The sequence below is a fragment of the Oncorhynchus nerka genome, linkage group LG10 (assembly GCF_034236695.1).
Source record: "Oncorhynchus nerka isolate Pitt River linkage group LG10, Oner_Uvic_2.0, whole genome shotgun sequence".
Taxonomy (NCBI): Eukaryota; Metazoa; Chordata; class Actinopteri; order Salmoniformes; family Salmonidae; genus Oncorhynchus; species Oncorhynchus nerka.
In genome coordinates, this window is record NC_088405.1 from 91424156 (window position 1) to 91448129 (window position 23974).

Here is a 23974-nt window from a genome sequence, read left to right on the forward strand (position 1 = left end):
GTGGTCCCTGAGAAATCGGGGGTCGGATGGTCAGTGTGCAGGTCTGCAATACCCCCTGTGTTACGTGAAGGCGCCACACTCCACTAACAGTGGTTTATCAAGACTGCTCATTATTTTATGACACCGACTCGTCCGTCACCTGATTCATCTGAACAAACTGTTTGGATTCATGACGATCCGTTAAGTGGGAAGACGTAAACTAATATTGACCCCCACAAGACCGAGATTAACAGAACCTGCAGTACTTGGTAATGAACCAATAACCTTAGCTAGCCACTTTAGTAGTGCTGTGATCTGATCCAACAGCTAACGTTACTGCTCCGTGGTCGTCTTCTTGGTGTTATTCTGTTGAAGCAAAAATAGTTTTACGCCGCCTAAACGTGTGTTGATTTGCTTGTAAATTACCATCAGTGGCGTTAGCTATTAGTATTAACTAGCTACAGTAGCTGTGTTAGCTTTGTAAAACAGGCCTCTTTTCGTGAAACTCTGTATCACGTTTGCGTGATTGTAGATAAGCTAACTAGCTAGCCATGTTAGCCACACGAATATTGTCTACCGACTTTGAATTGGTAGACTAGTTACTTTTTTTTTTTAGCTAACTAGCAACATTTAGCCAGCTAGCTAGCTAACTACTGTGCACATTGCGTGGGTAATTTAGCTAGCTAGCTATAAACTGGCGCTTCAAATTAATTGTTTCTTTTTTATTATTTCTTAACTAAAGTTAACTAAGAAGTGAGTGCAGTGTGAAAGTTGGGAAAATAAACGAATGTTAGCTAGCTAGCGTGATAACCGGCTGTGGTGTAAACTACAATATTGTCTCTGGCCAGCGGTGCTAGCCTTCAAAGTGACGCTAGCTAGCGTTAGCTAAAATAGCTAGATTAAAACTATATGTACTTCCAAGTCAACAACTTTGTTATCCATACAACTAGTCGTGTGGCTACAATTTTAGGCTTGGTAGCTAGGAAATGTTTAGTAGGTAAACCAGTCATGTAGATATTAAAACGTTGTTAATTTTATTTACAGGTTTTCACCGGGGCATATACTTGTTCCTTGGGAGGTGTTTGACTCTGACATTTGCCTTGTGTGGCTCAGCTTTGGTCTGATTTTGTTTGTGCTTTGGCTGGGGTGAAGAACGCCGATGGCTCTCATGGATAAGCATAAAGTCAAGCGACAGAGGCTTGACCGCATTTGTGAAGGTCAGTATTAACATACTTTCCCCCAATTATCATGTTAGAGACTGACAATGCACGTGTACAAACTTTTGTACTTAACGGCTTGGCTATCTAAGGATTCTTGGACATTTTCATTATTTCTCCAATATAGAATGGGAAATGATAAACATTGGCCCGATGGACCGTAGACATACATAGGTGATGGACACCATACATCTGTGCTTGACTTCATTATGTCAGACAGTGCCATATAGCGCCGTACGACCAAATATATTTATAACTAATCCCATTCTGTCCCTGATACAATTATGGCTGACCCTGTAAAACAACACATTTCATTGCAACTACCCAGTGTATGTGACAATAACATTTCAAAGTGTTATACTCCTGTCTAATCTGTGTTAGGAAGGGTTGTCAAATAACGGAGTCAATAACAGATCTAATTCCATAAACAGCAAAAGAGGGAGGGTGCCTGTGGACCTACTTACTTCCTGTTGCCTTTGTGAAGTCATTACTGGCAGTTTAGATTACACTGATAACAAACAGCAGGCTATATCTTGTATATTTGTATGCAGTGCATTGCACTGTTTTCCTTGCATCACACACCTGCTTCTAGGACAGTCGCGCACACACACTGATGAACCCCTCACTTGCACCATTGGCTTGACTTTGGCTCATGCCACTGTCAAACCTTGTACCTCCATCCCTTCATAATAATAATTGATTTAACTTCTATAATGTAGTTATTTCTACGGTTAATGTGCTACCTACAGAATTTCTGCTGATACACCTGTCACTTAAGGGCGGTCACATATGCAGTTAAAATACTACTGTATTAACACAATTTTATTCATTTATATGGCTATCTGTTGGTGTCGGTGTTCTCTCCCCACTGGATAGGTAGAGTGCAAATCGGCATTTAAAAAAATAATCTATTACCATGTACCTGAACAGAGCTCTCTACTTTCAGTGGTGGAACTGTCAGGAATGTGATTTCTGAAAGGCACATTTGTTCCAGTTGCACGCTTAAAGTCATTTGAGTTACATAGCTATAATAAAATAATGACCATTTGCTCTGTGCTTTGTCCAGTGCCCAGAGGATGCTGACACGTAAAGAACTGGCAGAGAGTGGCTGTGGATTAGGATTTGTAGAATTTTTCCCATTTAACTTAATTGAACTCTCGGTTTATAATTGCGGAACTGGTTGGGATATCAATGTGAATGGCCATTCAGCTCTTCCTGACAGTGATTTGACTGCAAATGTGTAGTGGATGGCTAAACTTGTATTGTGCAGTGAGGTTACCTTTCTGAGATTGAAATACTGTTTTTTATTTAATTAGGCAAGTCAGTTAAGAACAAATTCTTATTTTCAATGAAGGCCTACTTCTTTGTTAACTTCTTTGTTCAGGGGCAGAATGACAGATTTTTACCTTGTCAGCTCGGGGATTTGATCTTGCAACCTTTCGGTTACTAGTCCAACGCTCTAACCACTAGGCTACCTACCGCCCCACTGTACCGGTAATGATGATGAATCCATCTGTTTGGTTGTGACGTGTTCGAACCCCAGGTCTGCTGTGGCAGGGATACAGTCTCTGTTACAGTGGTGCAGGTGACTGCTGGGTTTGCTGCGGAGGTCCCACTATAGCCTCATCTTCCATAATGAGCATCCACTGGAATAATATCCACAGAAATATTTTTGGGATAGTAGGATTTTTAGTTGACAGGGATGATTGTAATCCTGTACTCGTGTTTATTTAAAATTTATAAAAATCATTCAAGGGTTTTAATTGGCTATGTTTTAAAATATTTTTTTCCCACAATAGCTTTTTGCTATTTATGCATCATTTAATGTGAATCTAGTATCAAGTAGCAGCCTATACAGTCAGTTCCTTAGCTACTGTTGACCAGTCAAATCAATGTTGCACGTAGTGGCCTTTTGATAATTTTACAATTTCATTAATTTGTTATATTAGTGAATTAGTACGTGCTTTCTGAATTTGATCATCTAAAAAGATTTTATTTGAATCGACTGGCCATAATCATTTACCTTTTTGTTTTTCCAGCGAGCAATGCACCACACTGGCTCACATTTCCCTTTAATCCCTTTAAAAAACAACATGGAAATTGCTTCTACTGCACACTACCCAACCTAGCCTCTCAATGCTAATAAGCTCAGTTTTGGTTGGCTATGGCTGAATTGTTCCTCCCTCTGATTGGAGCAAGGGGTAGGTTGAAGGAGGAGAGAGTTTGCCTGGGATTGTGCCAAGCGAAAGCATTCTGACAGTAACTGTAAGTGGAGAAGGAGAAGAAGAAAGGCTGGTCAACTGCAGCATGCAAGGTTAGGATGATGAATGTCTTCTCTTTTGTTTTCCTACAGCGCGATAGCGAGAGGGAAGGAAGGAGAGGAGGAGGAGGCGGGGTTAGATCGATAGGACAGAGGAGTACAAATCTGCTATTTTGTTTTGTATGATTTATATAGGTGATTCGCCATCCCGGTGCATTTTTGTCCTTGGTCTTCTATAGTATTGTGTGTGTGAGAGTACTCTGGAGCCTGTGTGGCAGGGGGCAGGGTGGGGTACTGCAGCATTATCCCCCACCCCTCCCTGCGAGCTCGCTTACTGACACCCACAGAGTGGCAGGCGGACGGGGGAGAATGAATGAGCGCTGAATGAATAGCATTGTGTGCATGGCCCTGCTGCTGGTCGGACCAGGCGTTCTCCTCACACTCACACACACACACGGTCACACAGTCACATGGTCATACACTCTGCCAGACCATATGGTGCATGTGTGTTGCCAGCTCCGCTCTTTTCCTTGTCGAATGTGCCTTTCTTGTCCTTCCTTCAGGTTAATTTGAATTCATGTGTTCGTCTTTTTGTCCAGAAAGATGTAGGTCATTTTTGTAGGTTTGTTGAACACTCCTTTTGCTATGCAGTGTGTTTTCTAATTCTCCTTCAATCCCCTGTGAAGATTTGTGTCATGCTAGATCCTCGTTACTGCTATGTTTTTCATGTTCTGGATCAGATTAGAAAGAGCCAAAAAGCAATTTCTTTGTCCATAATGAGTCTTTAAAAAAAAAAGATGAATGAAGGAATATTTTGGGCGACAGAGCACTAAGCAGTACTGTGTGTGTATATAGATATCTATCTATCTATCTCTATCAAAGGAAGCTATTGACAGTCACAATGAGTGGTGTGGTCAGTGTGTGTAGTGCTGTTGCTTTGAGGATCGAATTCTCATGTTCATTTCTTTTATTAAGTGCCATCAATGTCTCTAGGCTGCTCTATGACTATCCTTAGCTCTGAAGAAATCTTAGGTCCACAAGGCCCCTTGTGTGCCTTTAAAAAAAAATATATTAAAAAAAATTGTGAGGCTCATGTGACACTCTCTCGCTTTAGTTGCTACACTTTGTATTGTCCGGTTGGGCTACTGTCCATCCACTGTTGCCCAATTGTTGGTGTCACTGTCAATTACAACACATCGTTAAGATTGAAAAAGTTCACACATCAATGTGTTAATTGCTAAACGCATGTAATCTCTCATAGTTCTTGGGGGAGGGTCAACTAACTTGTTTTTTGGGGGGGGGCTATGGTAATGTTATCTCTTATGAATGAGCTTGTTCGTTTTAGGCTATTTGTGTCTTCAGTCGTCTCTACTTGGGACTCTGGCATCAAGATTTTAGAATTGCACTATTGGAGTGGGTTGGCATTCTCTGCCCTTCAAGTAAAAATACTGCCCTTCAAGTAATAATAATTTGGTGGGTGCTTGTATTTGTGCTATTTCACACATGCAATAGTACAAGTGGCTCAGCGGTCTAAGGCACCTCATCTCAGTGCTAGAGGTGTCACTACAGACCCTGGTTTGATTTCAGGCTGAACTTATGGTGAACTTGCAAAGTCTACTCAGACTGGGCTCTTGGTTATAACAGGCGATGAAATTATACAATTGATCAACATCGCTAGCTCCTCATACGAATAAAGACTGCAGTTAGAGTGCAGTATAACTTCAGTATGGTGCAAATAAGTTATTTTTACTGCAGTAAGTTTGCAGAACATTGCAGTTATTCTGCAATTACAGTGTTTAAAATATCACAGTTGATTGCAGTTACTGCCCTTTTTTTTTACTGCAGTTTCAAACCTGCAATATTTTGTACGGTTCTGCGCGCTGCTCCAATATGAACATCTAACATATCTAACTAAGGCTCCCGAGTGGCGCAGTGGTCTAAGGCACTGCATCTCAGTGCTAGAGACGTCACTACAGACTGGTTCGATCCCGGGCTGTATTTACAACCGGCCGTGATCAGGAGTCCCATACGGTGGCGCAAATTGGCCCAGGGTCATCCGGGTTAGGGGAGGGTTTGGCTGGGGTAGGCCATTGTAAAAATAAGAATTTGTTCTTAACTGACTTGCCTAGTTTAATCAATAAAATAAACGACAAAAGAGTCATCACGTTCTGCATCCCAGCTCGCCATCACGGCTAAATTTATATATATATATGCGGATGAAGAGAACCAGGTGAGGGCTGATTACAACTTCCACACGTGCTATGGGCATCATTGGACCTGCTCATACAAGAGACTAGTGGCTGTTACTTGAATTCAACTACATCTGTAAACAAAACTGACTTTATAAGAATTGTATACTAAAATATTAAGTGTCATGATGTTTTTGTCCCATGGTACTGGTATACCGTGCAACACTACTATGTTTTTGCCTCTGTTTAGCTCTATTCAGTTTATTTTTATCCTAAAAAAACTATCCAGCCCTTGCCGATGACAAGCATACCCATAACATGATGCAGCCACCACCATGCTTGATACTCAGTCATGTGTTGTTGGATTTGCCCCAGACATAACACTTTGTATTCAGGACATTAAAGTTCATTTCTTTGCCACATTTTTTTCAGTTGTGCCTAATTGCAAACAGAATGCTTGTTTTGGAATATGTTTTATTCCGTACATGCTTCCTTTTCTCTCTGTCATTTAGGTTAGTATTGTGTACAACCTTCTTGATCCATCCTTTATTTTCTCCTATCACAGCCATTAAACTCTAACTGTTTTAAAGTCACCATTGGCCACATTGTGAAATCCATGATCGGTTTCCTTCCTCTCCGGCAACTGAGTTGGGAAGGAGGCCTATATCTATGTAGTGACTGAGTATACCATGCCCAAAGGGATATTCTACATGAGCTTTAAAAATAAAATAAAAATCTACCAATGGGTGCCCTTCTTTGTGAGGCATTGGAAAACCTCCCTGATCTTTGTGTTTGAAATTCACTGCTCGAATGAGGGACCTTACAATTATCTGTATATGTGGGGTACAGAGATGAGGTAGTCATTCAAAAATCACTTCAAACACTATTGTTGCACACAGAGTGAGTCTATGCAAGTTGTGATTTGATAAGCAATTTTTACTCCTGAACTTATTTAGTCTTGCCAAAACAAGGGGGTTGAATACTTATTTTAAATTAATTTGTAACAAAAAAAATCTAAAAACATAATTCCACATTGACATTATGGGGTATTGTGACTCAATGTAATTCATTTTAAATTCAGGCTGTAACAAGGGGTGTGAATACTTTCTGAAGGCACTGTATCAATATCACATACTGCATTAACAGTTGTCAATGCAGTATGTATGTATATCCCAGCTATGAGCCATATCTATCTTTGCTAATTTAGGTTTCTCTCTTATTGATGTCTATTTATGAGATGTGTGCGCTTTATGATGATAGGGTAGACTGTGTATTGTTGCAGAAGGGCAGAGGAAATTATGGTTATAATAACTAAAAAGAAGCCTGTGCCTCCAATCCCACCCTTCTGTTGGAGTAGTCTGCCCTGTTATGGGGGTTGGAGGAGTCTGCCCTGTTATGGGGGTTGGAGGAGTCTGCCCTGTTATGGGGGTTGGAGGAGTCTGCCCTGTTGTGGTGGTTGGAGAAGTCTGCCCTGTTGTGGGGGTTGGAGGAGTCTGCCCTGTTGTGGGGGTTGGAGGAGTCTGCCCTGTTGTGGGGGTTGGAGGAGTCTGCCCTGTTATGGGGAGGTTGGAGGAGTCTGCCCTGTTGTTGGGGTTGGAGGAGTCTGCCCTGTTGTGGGGGTTGGAGGAGTCTGCCCTGTTGTGGGGGTTGGAGGGGTCTGCCCTGTTGTGGGGGTTGGAGGGGTCTGCCCTGTTGTGGGGGTTGGAGGGGTCTGCCCTGTTGTGGGGGTTGGAGGGGTCTGCCCTGTTGTGGGGGTTGGAGGGGTCTGCCCTGTTGTGGGGTCTGCCCTGTTGTGGGGTCTGCCCTGTTGTGGGGTCTGCCCTGTTGTGGGGGTCTGCCCTGTTGTGGGGTCTGCCCTGTTGTGGGGTTGGAGGAGTCTGCCCTGTTGGTGTGGGGTTGGAGGAGTCTGCCCTGTTGGTGGGTGGGGTTGGAGGAGTCTGCCCTGTTGGTGGGTGGGGTTGGAGGAGTCTGCCCTGTTGGTGGGTGGGGTTGGAGGAGTCTGCCCTGTTGTGGGGGTTGGAGGAGTCTGCCCTGTTGGTGGGTGGGTTGGAGGAGTCTGCCCTGTTGTGGGGGTTGGAGGAGTCTGCCCTGTTGGTGGGGGGTTGGAGGAGTCTGCCCTGTTGGTGGGTGGGGTTGGAGGAGTCTGCCCTGTTGGTGGGTGGGGTTGGAGGAGTCTGCCCTGTTGGTGGGTGGGGTTGGAGGAGTCTGCCCTGTTGGTGGGTGGGGTTGGAGGAGTCTGCCCTGTTGGTGGGTGGGGTTGGAGGAGTCTGCCCTGTTGGTGGGTGGGGTTGGCGGAGTCTGCCCTGTTGGTGGGTGGGCTGGCGGAGTCTGCCCTGTTGTGGGGGCTGGCGGAGTCTGCCCTGTTGGCTGGCGGAGTCTGCCCTGTTGGCTGGCGGAGTCTGCCCTGTTGGCTGGCGGAGTCTGCCCTGTTGGCTGGCGGAGTCTGCCCTGTCGGTGGGTGGGCTGGCGGAGTCTGCCCTGTCGGTGGGTGGGCTGGCGGAGTCTGCCCTGTCGGTGGGTGGGCTGGCGGAGTCTGCCCTGTCGGTGGGTGGGCTGGCGGAGTCTGCCCTGTCGGTGGGTGGGCTGGCGGAGTCTGCCCTGTCGGTCGGTGGGTGGGCTGGCGGAGTCTGCCCTGTCGGTCGGTGGGTGGGCTGGCGGAGTCTGCCCTGTCGGTCGGTGGGTGGGCTGGCGGAGTCTGCCCTGTCGGTGGGTGGGCTGGAGGAGTCTGCCCTGTCGGTGGGTGGGCTGGAGGAGTCTGCCCTGTCGGTGGGGGGGCTGGAGGAGTCTGCCCTGTCGGTGGGGGGCTGGAGGAGTCTGCCCTGTCGGTGGAGAGGCTGGAGGAGTCTGCCCTGTCGGTGGGGGGCTGGAGGAGTCTGCCCTGTCGGTGGAGCGGCTGGAGGAGTCTGCCCTGTTGGTTGGGGTTGTATTTGTATTTATTATGGATCCCCATTAGTTGCTGCCAAAGCAGCGTCTACTCTTCCTGGGGTCCAACAAAATTTAAGGCAGTTTATACCATTTTAAAAACATTATCAATACATTCACAGATTTCACCACACATTGTGTGCCCTCAGGCCCCTACTCCACCACTACATTTACATTTACATTTAAGTCATTTAGCAGACGCTCTACAGTACTAAATCCATGTGTTCGTATGTTATCGTGTTTGTGTTACTTCACAGTCCCCGCTGTTCCATAAAGTGTATTTTTTTTAAACATATTTTTTTATCTTGTTCTACAGCTTGTGTCAATTACTTGATGTGGAATAGAGTTCCATGTAGTCATGACTCAATGTAGTACTGTGGCTTCCCATTGACTTTTCTTGACTTGGACTGTGAAGAGACCTCTGGTGGTATGTCTTGTTGGGTATGCATGGGTGTTCAACATGTCAGTACCTCTCATAAATACAAGAAGTGATGAAGTCAATCTCTCCTCCACTTTGAGCCAGGAGAGATTGACAGGCATATCATTGATATTAGCTCTCTGTGTACATCCAAGGGCCAGCCGTGCTTCCCTGTTCTGAGCCAATTGCAATTTTCCTAAGTCCCTCTTTGTGGCACCTGACCATACGACTGAACAGTAGTCCAGGTGTGACAAAACTAGAGCCTGTAGGACCTGCCTTGTTGATAGTAGTGTTAAGAAGGTAGAAACTAGGGCCTGTTGGACCTGCCTTGTTGATAGTAGTGTTAAGAAGGTAGAAACTAGGGCCTGTAGGACATGCCTTGTTGATAGTGTTGTTAAGAAGCCAGAGCAGTGCTTTATTATGGACAGACGTCTCCCGACTGGGGCAGCGGTCTACAGCAGTGCATGTCAGTGCTAGAGGCGTCACTACAGACCCTGGTTCGATCCCGGGCTGTATCACAACCGTCCGTGATCGGCGCACAATTAGCCCAGCGTCGTCCGGGTTAGGGGAGGGTTTGGCCGGGGTAGGCCGTCATGAGATTCCTCCAAAGGTCTCCCAGGACCAGTTGAAAAAATGTATGGAAGTATACAGTGCCTTGCGAAAGTATTCGGCCCCCTTGAACTTTGCGACCTTTCAGGCTTCAAACATAAAGATATAAAACTGTATTTTTTTGTGAAGAATCAACAACAAGTGGGACACAATCATGAAGTGGAACGACATTTATTGGATATTTCAAACTTTTTTAACAAATCAAAAACGGAAAAATTGGGCGTGCAAAATTATTCAGCCCCTTTACTTTCAGTGCAGCAAACTCTCTCCAGAAGTTCAGTGAGGATCTCTAAATGTTCCAATGTTGACCTAAATGACTAATGATGATAAATACAATCCACCTGTGTGTAATAAAGTCTCCGTATAAATGCACCTGCACTGTGATAGTCTCAGAGGTCCGTTAAAAGCGCAGAGAGCATCATGAAGAACAAGGAACACACCAGGCAGGTCCGAGATACTGTTGTGAAGAAGTTTAAAGACGGATTTGGATACAAAAAGATTTCCCAAGCTTTAAACATCCCAAGGAGCACTGTGCAAGCGATAATATTGAAATGGAAGGAGTATCAGACCACTGCAAATCTACCAAGACCTGGCCGTCCCTCTAAACTTTCAGCTCATACAAGGAGAAGACTGATCAGAGATGCAGCCAAGAGGCCCATGATCACTCTGGATGAACTGCAGAGATCTACAGCTGAGGTGGGAGACTCTGTCCATAGGACAACAATCAGTCATATATTGCACAAATCTGGCCTTTATGGAAGAGTGGCAAGAAGAAAGCCATTTCTTAAAGATATCCATAAAAAGTGTTGTTTAAAGTTTGCCACAAGCCACCTGGGAGACACACCAAACATGTGGAAGAAGGTGCTCTGGTCAGATGAAACCAAAATTGAACTTTTTGGCAACAATGCAAAACGTTATGTTTGGCGTAAAAGCAACACAGCTCATCACCCTGAACACAACATCCCCACTGTCAAACATGGTGGTGGCAGCATCATGGTTTGGGCCTGCTTTTCTTCCGCAGGGACAGGGAAGATGGTTAAAATTGATGGGAAGATGGATGGAGCCAAATACAGGACCATTCTGGAAGAAAACCTGATGGAGTCTGCAAAAGACCTGAGACTGGGACGGAGATTTGTCTTCCAACAAGACAATGATCCAAAACATAAAGCAAAATCTACAATGGATGGAATGGTTCAAAAATAAACATATCCAGGTGTTAGAATGGCCAAGTCAAAGTCCAGACCTGAATCCAATCGAGAATCTGTGGAAAGAACTGAAAACTGCTGTTCACAAATGCTCTCCATCCAACCTCACTGAGCTCGAGCTGTTTTGCAAGGAGGAATGGGAAAAAAAATTCAGTCTCTCGATGTGCAAAACTGATAGACATTACCCCAAGCGACTTACAGCTGTAATCACAGCAAAATGTGGCGCTACAAAGTATTAACTTAAGGGGGCTGAATAATTTTGCACGCCCAATTTTTCAGTTTTTGATTTGTTAAAAAAGTTTGAAATATCCAATAAATGTCGTTCCACTTCATGATTTGTGTCCCACTTGTTGATGATTCTTCACAAAAAAATACAGTTTTATATATTTATGTTTGAAGCCTGAAATGTGGCAAAAGGTCGCAAAGTTCAAGGGGGCCGAATACTTTCGCAAGGCACTGTATATGGAGGCTGTTTAGTGCCAAAAATAAAGGGTTAAATAAATACCTTTTTATTTTTTTATTTATTTATTTTTTGTACTTCCTGTTCGTTCTTATCTCTGTTATAGGACAGACACATCAGAACAAACTTCCTTTATTTTTTTGGGGGAGGGGGGACTGTTCCATGTAGTGAATCTGTTATTCAGTGTGTTTGTATAGGCTGTTACCTTAGCCCACAAGAGTCTAAGCCCTGTCTGTCTTTTAATAGGCTATTTGTAATATACTTTGTAATGGTTTTATTTTTTATACTGGAAGTTTGATATAAATGGAAATGTATGACAGTTAGACCTATGTGATCATGTAGATGGCCTAACTGTCATACAATTCAATCAGATAGACCTACTACATGATCACATTGATCTATCTGATTGATCCGTTAGAAAGGACACAAGTGATAAACCCTGGATAAATATCCAAAGAGTGTATTTTTATTTATTTTGAAGTCTTGTCCATTTTATGTTGATCTGTATAGGCATTCGCCCCCCGATTTTGAATGGGCCGATGCACCCGCGCCCCCTAGTGGCACTGTTGGATGGTCGCGACTGCACCGTGGAGATGCCTGTCCTGAAGGACGTGGCCACGGTGGCCTTCTGTGATGCCCAGTCCACCCAGGAGATCCACGAGAAGGTAACCAACCTCTAACTATCTGGTTCTCCTCTAAGTATCTGTTTGCACTTTATAGCGAGGGAAATGTCTGCATCGTGAACACGTCTGCTATTTTTGTGGTGGGCTTTATTTCCAACTCGATAGAGTTAGAGAAAGTCTCTGCTCTTTTATTGCAATGGTAGAATAAGGATATCGATTCAATAGCTTCTTCTGAACACTCACCAGTGATGGGGGGGAGATTGATACAGTTACATATCGGATATTATTTTTTACGATATCGTATCGCTTTGACTATCGCAATATTTTTGCACTAGTTGGCTGTACCTGCACCAACTCTCCAGTATTTTTGCGCTAGTTGGCTGTACCTGCACCAACTCTCCAGTATTTTTGCGCTAGTTGGCTGTACCTGCACCAACACTCCAGTATTTTTGCGCTAGTTGGCTGTACCTGCACCAACTCTCCAGTATTTTTGCGCTAGTTGGCTGTACCTGCACCAACACTCCAGTATTTTTGCGCTAGTTGGCTGTACCTGCACCAACACTCCAGTATTTTTGCGCTAGTTGGCTGTACCTGCACCAACACTCCAGTATTTTTGCGCTAGTTGGCTGTACCTGCACCAACTCTCCAGTATTTTTGCGCTAGTTGGCTGTACCTGCACCAACTCTCCAGTATTTTTGCACTAGTTGGCTGTACCTGCACCAACTCTCCAGTATTTTTGCACTAGTTGGCTGTACCTGCACCAACTCTCCAGTATTTTTCCTTCTGTAGCTTGTTCTCCATCTTTTTAAATCGGGAGCCAATATGTTTTCAGCACTTTTATTACAATGACTGATCAAAACCTGTTTTCTCATGTGTCTCTCTGGTCCCTCTGCAGCAGACGTATAGTGAGCAATATGTTTGGAACATAAAATCGCAATAAAATCACTGTATCGAATCACGGGGCGGCAGGGTGGTTAGAGCGTTGGGCTAGTAACCGGAAGGTTGCAAGTTCAAATCCCCGAGCTGACCAGGTACAAATCTGTCGTTCTGCCCCTGAACAGGCAGTTAACCCACTGTTCCTCGGTCGTCATTGAAAATAAGAATTTGTTCTTAACTGACTTGCCTAGTTAAATAAAGGTAAAATAAAAAAAATAAAAACTATACATATAGAATCACTACATAAAGTTGAAGTTGGAAGTTTACATACACTTAGGCTGGAGTCATTAAAACTGTTTTTCAACCACTCCACAAATTTCTTGTTAACAAACTATAGTTTTGGCAAGTCGTTTAGGACATCTACTTTGTGCATGACACAAGTCATTTTTCCAACAATTGTTTACAGACAAATTATTTCACTTATAAATCACTGTATCACAATTCCAGTGGGTCAGAAGTTTACATACACTAAGTTGACTGTGTCTCTTAACAGCTTGGGAAATTCCAGAAAGTTATGTGATGGCTTCAGAAGCTTCTGATAGGCTAATTGACATAATTTGAGTCAATCGGAGGTGTACCTGTGGATGTATTTCAAGGCCTACCTTCAAACACAGTGCCTCTTTGCTTGACATCATGGGAAAATCAAAAGAAATCAGCCAAGACCTCAGAAATAAAATTGAAGACCTCAGAAATAATTCATCTTTGGGATACATTTCCAAACGCCTGAAGGTACCGTGTTCTTCTGTACAAACAATAGTACGCAAGTATAAACACCATGGGACCATGCAACCGTCATACCGCTCAGGAAGGAGACTCGTTCTGTCTCCTAGAGATGAACATACTTTGGTGTGAAAAGTGCAAATCAATCCCAGAACAACAGCAAAGGACCTTGTGAAGATGCTGGAGGAAACAGGTACAAAATTATCTATAACCACAGTAAAACGAGTTCTATATCGACATAACCTGAAAGGCCACTCAGCAAGGAAGAAGACACTGCTCCAAAAACGCCTAAAAAAGCCATATGGTTTGCAACTGCACATGGGGACAAAGATTGTACTTTTTGGAGAATTGTTCTCTGGTCTGATGAAACAAAAATAGAACTGTTTGGCCATAATGACCATCGTTATGTTTGGAGGAAAAAGGGGGAGGCTTGCATGCCAAAGAACACCATCCCATCCCTGAATCATGTTGGTGGCAGCATCATGTTGTGGGGGTGCTTTGCTGCAGGAGGGACTGGTGCACTTCACAAAATAGATGGCGTATGAGGAAGAAAAATTATGTGGATATATTGAAGCAACATCTGAAGACATCAGTCAGAAAGTTAAAGCTTGGTCGCAAATGGGTCTTCCAAATGGACAATGACCCCAAGCACACTTCCATAGTTGTGGAAAATGGCTTACGGAAAACAAAGTCAATGTATTGGAGTGGCCATCACAATGCCCTGACCTCAATCCTATAGAACATTTGTGGGCAGGACTGAAAAAGCGTGTGCGAGCAAGGAGGCCTACAAACCTGACTCCGTTACACCAGCTCTGTCAGGAGGAATGGGCCAAAATTCACCCAACTTATTGTGGAAGGCTACCTGAAGCTACCCCAAGTTAAACAATTTAAAGGGGCGGCAGGGTAGCCTAGTGGTTAGAGTGTTGGACTAGTAACCAGAAGGTTGCAAGTTCAAACCCCCGAGCTGACAAGGTACAAATCTGTCATTCTGCCCCTGAACAGGCAGTTAACCCACTGTTCCTAGGCCGTCATTGAAAATAAGAATTTGTTCTTAACTGACTTGCCTAGTTAAATAAAGGTTAAAAAGAAAAAAAAGGCAATGCTACCAAATACTAATTGAGTATATGTAAACGTCTGACCCACTGGGAATGTGATGAAAGGAATAAAAGCTGAAATGAATCATTCTCTCTGCTATTATTCTGACATTTCACATTCTTAAAATCAATTGGTGATCCTAACTAATTTTTACTAGGATTAAATGTCAGGAATTGTGAAAAACTGAGTTTAAATGTATTTGGCTAAGGTGTATGTAAACTTCCAACTTCAACTGTATAGAATCGCACACTCTACATATAGAATCGGCACCAAAGTATTGTGAGGTCCCTGACAATTCCCTGCCCTACTACTCACCCATTCTCTCCCTGGTGCTTCAGGTGCTGAATGAAGCAGTGGGCGCCCTGATGTACCACACCATCACTCTCTCGCGGGACGACCTCGACAAGTTCAAGGGCCTGCGGATCATCGTGCGAATAGGCAGTGGCTTTGACAATGTGGACATCAAGGCCGCGGCTGAACTAGGTTGACTACTGGATCATTACTTTGCTTCTCCTACCCCTCCAGTCGACCTATTACACCCCTCCAGTCGACCTATTACACCCCTCCAGTCGACCTATTACACCCCTCCCGTCGACCTATTACACCCCTCCAGTCGACCCATTACACCCCTCCAGTCGACCCATTACACCCCTCCAGTCGACCCATTACATTACCCATTACCCCTCCCGTCGACCCATTACGACCCATTACACCCCTCCCGTCGACCCATTACACCGTCGACCCATTACACCCCTCCCCCTCCAGTCGACCCATTACACCATTACACCCCCCGTCGACCCATTACCCCTCCCGTCGACCCATTACACCCTCCAGTCGACCCATTACATTATTACCCCTCCCGTCGACCCATTACACCCCTCCCGTCGACCCATTACACCCCTCCCGTCGACCCATTACACCCCTCCCGTCGACCCATTACCCCCTCCCGTCGACCCATTACACCCCTCCCCCGACCCATTACACCCCTCCCGACCCATTACACCCTACCCCCTCGACCCATTACCCTCCCTCGACCCAGTCGACCCATTACACCCCTCCCGTCGACCCATTACACCCCTCCCGTCGACCCATTACCCCCTCCCGTCGACCCATTACACCCCTCCCGTCGACCCATCCATCCACCTTAATATATATGAGAACTAACCACTGTCTCCTTTGTGCTCTGTCCCCCTCAGGTATAGCTGTGTGTAATGTGCCTGCCACGTCAGTGGAGGAGACAGCGGACACCTCCATGTGTCTGATCCTGAACTGTGTTATGTGCCTGCCACGCAGTGGAGGACAGCGGACACCTCACCTGGATGCACCAGGCTATGAGAGAGGGCACCAGGGCTTCCAGCGTTGAGCAGATCAGGGAGGTGGCCAGCGGCGCTGCCCGCATCCGGGGAGAGACGCTGGGCATCATTGGCCTGGGTGAGGAGGGAAATGGGTCTTGTCTTAGCATGGGCTCTCTGCAAGTGTAGTCACAAAGGATAGTACATAGAAAACATTAAGGACACCTGCTCTTTCCGTGACATAGACGGACCATGTGAATCCAGGTGAAGCTAGGATCCCTTCTCGATGTCACTTGTTAAATTATTTTCAATCAGTGTAGATGAAGGGAGGAGACAGGTTAAAAAATGATTTTTAAGCCTTGAGACAATTGAGACATGGATTGTGCCATTCCGAGGGTGAATGGGCAAGACAAGAAATTTAAGTGCCTTTGAAAAGGGTTCGGCAGTAGGTGCCAGGTGCACCTGTTTATTTCAAGAATTGCAACGCTGCTGAGTTTTTCACGCCCACCAGTTTTTATAGTAATTATTATGGGTGGCCTCACAGGTAATTTCAGTGTATATTTAATGTAAACCATTTTAGGTTTCTCAGAGTTAGTGAGCGGTTCCTCTCTCCCCTATTCCGTCCTCCAGTCTGAGCATAGAGTGTCTGTGTTTGTTCCACAGGGCGAGTGGGCCAGGCTGTAGCGCTGCGGGCCAAGGCCTTTGGCTTCAGTGTGATATTCTACGACCCCTACCTGCCAGACGGAGTGGAACGCTCTCTGGGCCTGCAGAGAATGGCCACCCTGCAGGACCTTCTCATCCACTCTGATTGTGTGTCACTGCACTGCAGCCTCAACGAGCACAACCATCACCTCATCAACGACTTCACCATTAAACAGGTATAAGACAGACACACATACACAGGTGTGTGCCACCCACAACATCCCCATTATCAATGATTTCACATTCAAACTCCATGAACAAGTCACCCCTCATAACCTCGAGTCTTGAGTGTATCTCCATTCTCCCCAATAATGAGACCATGCGTTTTGGTTATTGTTGTCTGCATGGCTTGCTTTGCGATATCTATCCCATTTCCTCTTGACTGTGATCTCTGTGCAGATGCGCCAGGGGGCGTTTTTGGTGAACACGGCGCGAGGGGGCCTGGTGGATGAGAAGGCCCTGGCCCAGGCACTGAAAGAGGGAAGGATACGGGGTGCAGCCTTGGACGTACATGAGACGGAGCCCTTCAGGTCAGCTTCCTCCTCCTCCGACTTATAGCCCAGCCATTTAAGACTTGAAAACAATAACTGTTTTAAAAGTTGTGATTCTCTGTGTAAACTCCACCTTGTACACTCTCTTAAATCTGTTTCTCTCCAGCTTCTCTCAGGGCCCACTGAAGGACGCTCCCAATCTGATTTGCACCCCCCACACATCCTGGTACAGTGAGCAGGCGTCCCTTGAGGCTCGGGAGGAGGCAGCTAGAGAAGTGCGCCGGGCCATCACAGGTATTCAGTTATGCAAGCCTCAGGGTGTATGACAGAATATTTATAGGCACAAATACACCAGGCGTGCAGAGTGAACAACCGTCTAGCCATGTGATACTTGGCACAGTAGTCTTTACCATTTTAGTGATATAGTTTGTATTACCGCACAAAGAACCTTTTCAAGAGTTGTCATTGATCATTTGATCAGTTAGCTTCACTGTTGTGATGGTTGTCCTGACAGGCCGCATCCCTGACAGTCTGAAGAACTGTGTCAACAAGGAGTATCTGATGGCAACACCCCAGTGGCCTGGTGTGGACCATGGGGCCGTGCACTCAGAACAGAACGGAGCTGCAGCTTACAGGTACGACTAGACTTAAGCACATGTAGGTAATATATACATTACAGTTAGACAACTCCAGGTATTGATTTGAATCTGGCTTGTGTTCTATGACCTTAGAAAGCTGTTGTAATTCTTCTGACTCCACCCCCTGATCCACAGGTTCCCTACTGGCCTAGTGGGAGTCACAGCAGGAGGCCTGACAGGGGCAGGTGCTGCAGTGGAGGGAATTGTTGCAGGAAACCTGGCTATGGCACATGGGATTGCCCCCATGTCCCGACCCCCCCACACCCCATCGCCGGGGCAACCCTCTAAAGCAGAAACAGACAGAGACATGCCAACGGACCAGTAGCCCCCCACCCCACCCCCAACTGTCCCCAATCCCCCTCTTGTCCACAACATTCCGTCGTCACCCTTCATGTTCATTCAAGCTTATAGACAGACACTGGTATTGAGGTCCATTCTGACCTGGCTTTGGTCCCGTCCTGCAGAACAGAGTCCTTCAGGAGGGACAGAATCCTCGACTCCCTCCACACATCCTGTTTTCTCTCATCCAGAATGCAATAAGTGGATTACTCAAGGATTTTATTTTTCTTCCAGTTTGCTTTTAAACCCCTCTGTGACTGACGTTCATGTGGCTCAGTGGTTTTGTAAATTAGTCCTTTGTGGGAGACCTGTTCCAATATTTTTCCTGTGTTATTTGCTTTTGTTATCTCTTTTGCTGATTGACATGCTATAAAGTGAGGCATAAGTCTGGAACGGTATTGAAGATGACCCCCCCCACTACTATTTGTTCACAAACCTTACAAAGGATTTTCTAATGTCGGACTCTACATTTAGTCATCACAATAAAAGTGTGGCTGTGATTTTTTTATTTTATAGCTTTATGACATAAATTCAATAATATCACATTATATGCCTCTGCTGATAAAACACAGAAATATGTACAGTATATTTCTGTGTCAAGACCACCACATTCAGTCGTGGCCAAAAGTTTTGAGAATGACACATTCATTTTCAAAGTTTGCTGCTTCAGTGTCTTCAGATATTTTTTGTCACTGTTACTATGGAATACTGAAGTATAATTACAAGCATTTCAACAGTGTCAAAGGCTTTTATTGACAATTACATGAAGTTGATGCAAAGAGTCAATATTTGCAGTGTTGACCCTTCTTTTTCAAGACCTCTGCAATCTGCCCTGGCATTCTGTCAATTAACTTCAGGGCACAGGCATTGTTCGTCACCAAACTGTTCCTGGATGGTTGGGAGAAGTTGCTCTTGGAGGATGTGTTGGTACCATTCTTTATTCATGGCTGTGTTCTTAGGCAAAATTGTGAGTGAGTCTACTCCCTTGGCTGAGAAGCAACCCAACACATGAATGGTCTCAGGATGCTTTACTGTTGGCATTATACAGGACTGATGGTGGCGCTCACCTTGTCTTCTCCAGACAAGCTTTTTTCCAGATGCCCCAAACAATCGGAAAGGGGATTCATCAGAGAAAATGACTTTACCCCAGTCCTCAGCAGTCCAATCCCTGTACCTTTTGCAGAATATCAGTCTGTCCCTGATGTTTTTCCTGGAGAGAAGTGGCTTCTTTGCTGCCCTTCTTGACACCAGGCCATCCCCCAAAAGTCTTCGCCTCACTGTGCGTGCAGATGCACTCACACCTGCCTGCTGCAGTTCCTGAGCAAGCTCTGTACTGGTGGTGCCCCGATCCCGCAGCTGAATCAACTTTAGGAGACGGTCCTGGCGCTTGAACTTTCTTGGGTGCCCTGAAGCTTTCTTCACAACAATTGAACCGCTCTCCTTGAAGTTCTTGATGATCCGATAACTGGTTGATTTAGGTGCAATCTTACTGGCAGCAATATCCTTGTCTGTGAAGCCCTTTTTTGTGCAAAGCAATGATGGCGGCACGTGTTTCCTTGCAGGTAACCATGATTTACAGAGGAAGAACAAGGATTCCAAGCACCACCCTCCTTTTTAAGCTTCCAGTCTTGTTATTCGAACTCAATCAGCATGACAGAGTGAACACCAGCCTTGTCCTCGGCAAAACTCACACCTATGTTAACGAGGTAATCACTGACATGTCAGCTGGTCCTTTTGTGGCAGGGCTGAAATGCAGTGGAAATGTTTTTTGGGATGATTCAGTTAATTTGCATGGCAAAGAGGGACTTTGCGATTAATTACAATTCATCTGATCACTCTGGAGTATATGCAAATTGCCATCATACAAACTGAGGCAGCATACTTTGTGAAAATTTATATTTGTGTCATTCTCAACTTTTGGCCACGACTGTATACTAGTTGTTTGCTCTTATAACCGTTTTTCTTCTTGATTTAAATGTGTAGATGTTCTGCACATTGTGGTTGCTAAGACTAGCGTGACGACGGTCTTCATACCTTCCTATTTCTTTTTTTATGTTACCTTTTTGATATGAATAGAACATGAAAACAATATCCTTGTCAAGTCCTCAAATTATCTATAATCTTTAGGTACTCCGGTATCACAATTGTTCTCCCCCCCCAACAGTGTTTGCTGCCATTGACACTCATTTTAGGGTTTCATCTTGTGTTATTACTGCAGGCGTTAAGTTCTTTTACCCATATGGATTCCACAGTTGCTGTCGATCTCAAATAGACTAGAGTAATCAGTCTTCAAGAAATTTTCTCTGTCACTCTTAAAGGGAAATTTCTAAAATGTTCAACTTCATATTCACATCTCCAGGGTTGGGGAGTAACAGATTACATGTTCTTTTGTTGTTTTAATCACTTACATGTAAACTGTAATCCATTACTAGGGAAAATATTCGAATCAGATTAGATACTTTTGAAGAACTAGATGACCTCGAGGATTACTTTTAAATTTAGAAAGTTATGTTTGTGATTTTTTTTTTTTTTTTTTGGGGGGGGCAGTTCTGTTGTCTCAATGACATTCAAATCAGCATTGAAAAAAAGGTACACATTTAAGTTTGTTCCACCTGAGCAAGTCTGACCTCAAGTCAGCGACCACTATCACGGGTAACGAGCAGGAATAGACTGTTTTTAGGCCAAGCAATGTCTTCCAATGGCGCGACTGCTGTCGGAATCCAAAGATTATCCAATTTGAGTAAACGCAATCATTGTTTTTGAAACCAGTGGACAGCCAGTGAAAAATGCTCACATGCATAGTGCCGATCCCAGCCTATGGAATAAAAGTGGGTATTTTATAGCGCCATCTAATTCATGCTGATAAAAAATTCATAGGCCTAATGGACACATGCTCAAACTCGCACACATTTGATAGACTTAAAGGGAGTTGTAGTTGATGTAGTTACTACATCAGTTATTTTACTAATACATTTTATTTTATATATATATATATATATATATATATATATCCATTGATTATTGAAGAATATAACTTATAAATGCCTCATGGGCTTAGTTCAAATGTCACACCTCATGAGAATCCAAAATATAAGGTTGTCTTTCTCCAATGTTTGTAAACATTCTAAATGTAAACAAACACTGTATAGCCTCATAACATGGTTAAAACAAGTTTGATATCATGGATGGTCAGTCCTTGCATCCATAGCTCTGTCTATTAATCTGAGACTGGTTACAATTCTCAAGGCCCGTCCCTCAGCTTTTTACCAAAACAGAGACTGTGTGGCCGTTTTGTTGTTTCATATGGATTTGCCCTTTAAACAGCTGCATATTGTCAAGATACCAAAATGTCACCAACAAAAAGGTAAACAATAGGCCTATAGCAAATGCAGCATATTGCATTTATTTCTCACACGTAAATAGCACTTTTCAGTAGTGCTGAAAGCATGCCATTCCATGAGCGCAGCATTTATTTTTCAACTCGAATCAATGAGCCCAATCAGTCCTCCATGACAACAAAATCATAAACAAGAGAGTAGGGCTGGCTAATAAGTCCTATTCTTGAAGATCAAGGGGTATAACATTTATTGGAATGACTGGAATTCTAATAGACTTTGGTTTTTAATGTAAAGATATAATTTAATCGTATTATATGTAGTAGAAAGCGATGGGTTAGAATAAGCCTACATAACCAACCCATAAAGTAAAATGTAACATCCATATATGGCCAGCTATGTAAACTTTAACATTGATTTATCCTGCAATAGATTTAGTTTAATTGGTAACATACATTTGTGTCGTCTTCTGATGACTCTTAAGGAAAACATGAAAATAATATCTTTGTCAAGTCCTCAAATGAGCTATCCTCTTTAGGTAATCCTAAGGGAAAGTCATCTAAAAGTAACTGAATGTAATCAGATTAGGTAATCCAGAATTTCGTTACTGATGACGATTTTGGACAGGTAACTAACGGATCACATTTAGAAAGTAACCTAATCATCTCCAAACCCACCAACATAAGTGAAAATTGTGCTTTTTTTAATGATCTGTAGTAACAAACACCAGATGTGATTCCAATGACCGCATTGGTGTCCATTGTGTGATGTTTAAATAATTATGATTAGCATGATCTACTCATTTATTTAACCAGGCAAGTCATTTGAGAACAAATTCTTATTTACAAAGACAGCCTAGGAACAGCAGGTTAACTGCCTTGTTCAGGAGCAGAACCACAGATTTTTACCTTGTCAGCTTGGGGATTCCATCCAACAACCTTTCGGGTACTGGCCCAACACTCTAAGCACTAGGCTACCTGCCACCGCTAATTGGTTTATTATGTTATAGGAAACACTTATTTAATTTTTTAATTATTATTGTTTTAACTACAAACATAGAAAAGTGCCATTTTCACATATGTTGATGTTGGCAGTGGTGCTGAAGATGATGAATATGAAGTTGAACATTTTAAATGGAACTTTAAAACACATTTCATCCTAGCAAAACGAGGTCACAACCATAGAAATATTATTAAGATGGTAGGAGCCCAGTTGATGTTGGTTCAGTGCAAGGCCCAGACCACATGTGGAACACTATTCTGGTTGTTTTCAGCTTTTGAGTGTGAACCTGGTGCTTGCTGCTGTGTGGTGATGTGTGTTTGCATCTGTGACTTGGTCACATGGGTGTTCACAACCACATTCAGAACATTTGAAGACCGGAGGACAGTGGTTCATTACTAGTATATTAATTAGAAAACTGATTGATTAGATGTGGCTTAATTTCTTCATCTGACAGAATTGATCCTTGGCAGTGAATCCCTGGCAGGGATGTCCAATCTGTTTCCTGACTGTCAAGGTAAGTATAAGAACCGAGGAAGTGGAAAAATCGAGTACACTTTTGGTTGTGTATTTAGCATAGCAGTGTGATGTGGATAAGGAAGTCCCTATGTTGTATAAAGTCAGAGATTAAAATATGCTAGTGGCAAAGCCTTACCACCCCCAACAGTCATTGAAAATCAAGGGAGTTTATAGATATAACACTGAGCCAGGCACAGCTTTAGAGTTGTGCGTGTTACTGGAGAGGGGATATGTGTGAGGAGAGTAGGCTATTCAAACACAGGCAATTCTGCCTAAGGTGGGCAGCCTCCTATAATTCCTACTTGTAATCGGGTCATTTACAACCGGAAAAGCATTGGAACGGAGTTCTGCCATCTTTGGGCACAATGGCTACAGAATTTCACATCAACCCCTGCTCGTTATGGTACACTCTGGCCAAGTATAGGGAAATATCTTCGTTGATCTCAATGCTTTGTGGTGTTTAAGTTGTTGTCTGGTGGTATGTCTTGCTCCTTGTGGGAATTAATTAGTAATTAGAATCCAAAACATTTTATAGAGATGAGAATGTTACTTGCTTTGATGGAACAATAACAAAATAAATAGTTGTCCTTGCCTGTTTCATCAATCAAGTTTTATCATTGATTTACTTGTCTTATTGAGAGAGCTATCAAATCTTTAGAAATGGAATCAATGTGGATCAAATGTGATGTGCTCTATGCCTGGATAATTTACATTACAACGTACACAAATGTCATTGTGTGCATTAGGTTATTTTATTTCATGTTTAGATGTCATCTCCATCAGACTGCAAAATGAGGAAAAACCCAATACATTTGTAACTAGGATTTATTCTGAACTTTTTAAATAGAAACACGTATTTGTGATGTTAGCTTCTACAATAAAGTATTTTAATAAAAAAAATCCTGTTCCTCCGAAATGTTACAGGCATGGCAATGCATTTTGATTTTATAATTTATTTTCATTGGTTTGGTTTCAGATGAATCAATGTTTAAAGCTTCACATGCAATAATTCAAGTTGTTGTGTAT

At 43.6% G+C, this 23974-nt stretch overlaps 1 protein-coding gene across 1 annotated transcript; it reads left to right on the forward strand.

Moving 5' to 3' along the window:
* The first annotated feature begins 71 nt into the window (after positions 1-71).
* LOC115136150 (C-terminal-binding protein 2-like) lies at positions 72-23885 on the forward strand. The gene is made up of 11 exons (XM_065023929.1): positions 72-248; positions 1024-1196; positions 11770-11924; positions 14972-15116; positions 15830-15909; positions 15944-16064; positions 16589-16803; positions 17027-17157; positions 17285-17412; positions 17633-17753; positions 17892-23885. Exons 2-11 carry the CDS (start codon positions 1139-1141, stop codon positions 18079-18081), a joined length of 1344 nt encoding a protein of 447 aa, XP_064880001.1. The 5' UTR covers positions 72-248; positions 1024-1138; the 3' UTR covers positions 18082-23885.
* The last annotated feature ends 89 nt before the right edge of the window (positions 23886-23974 follow it).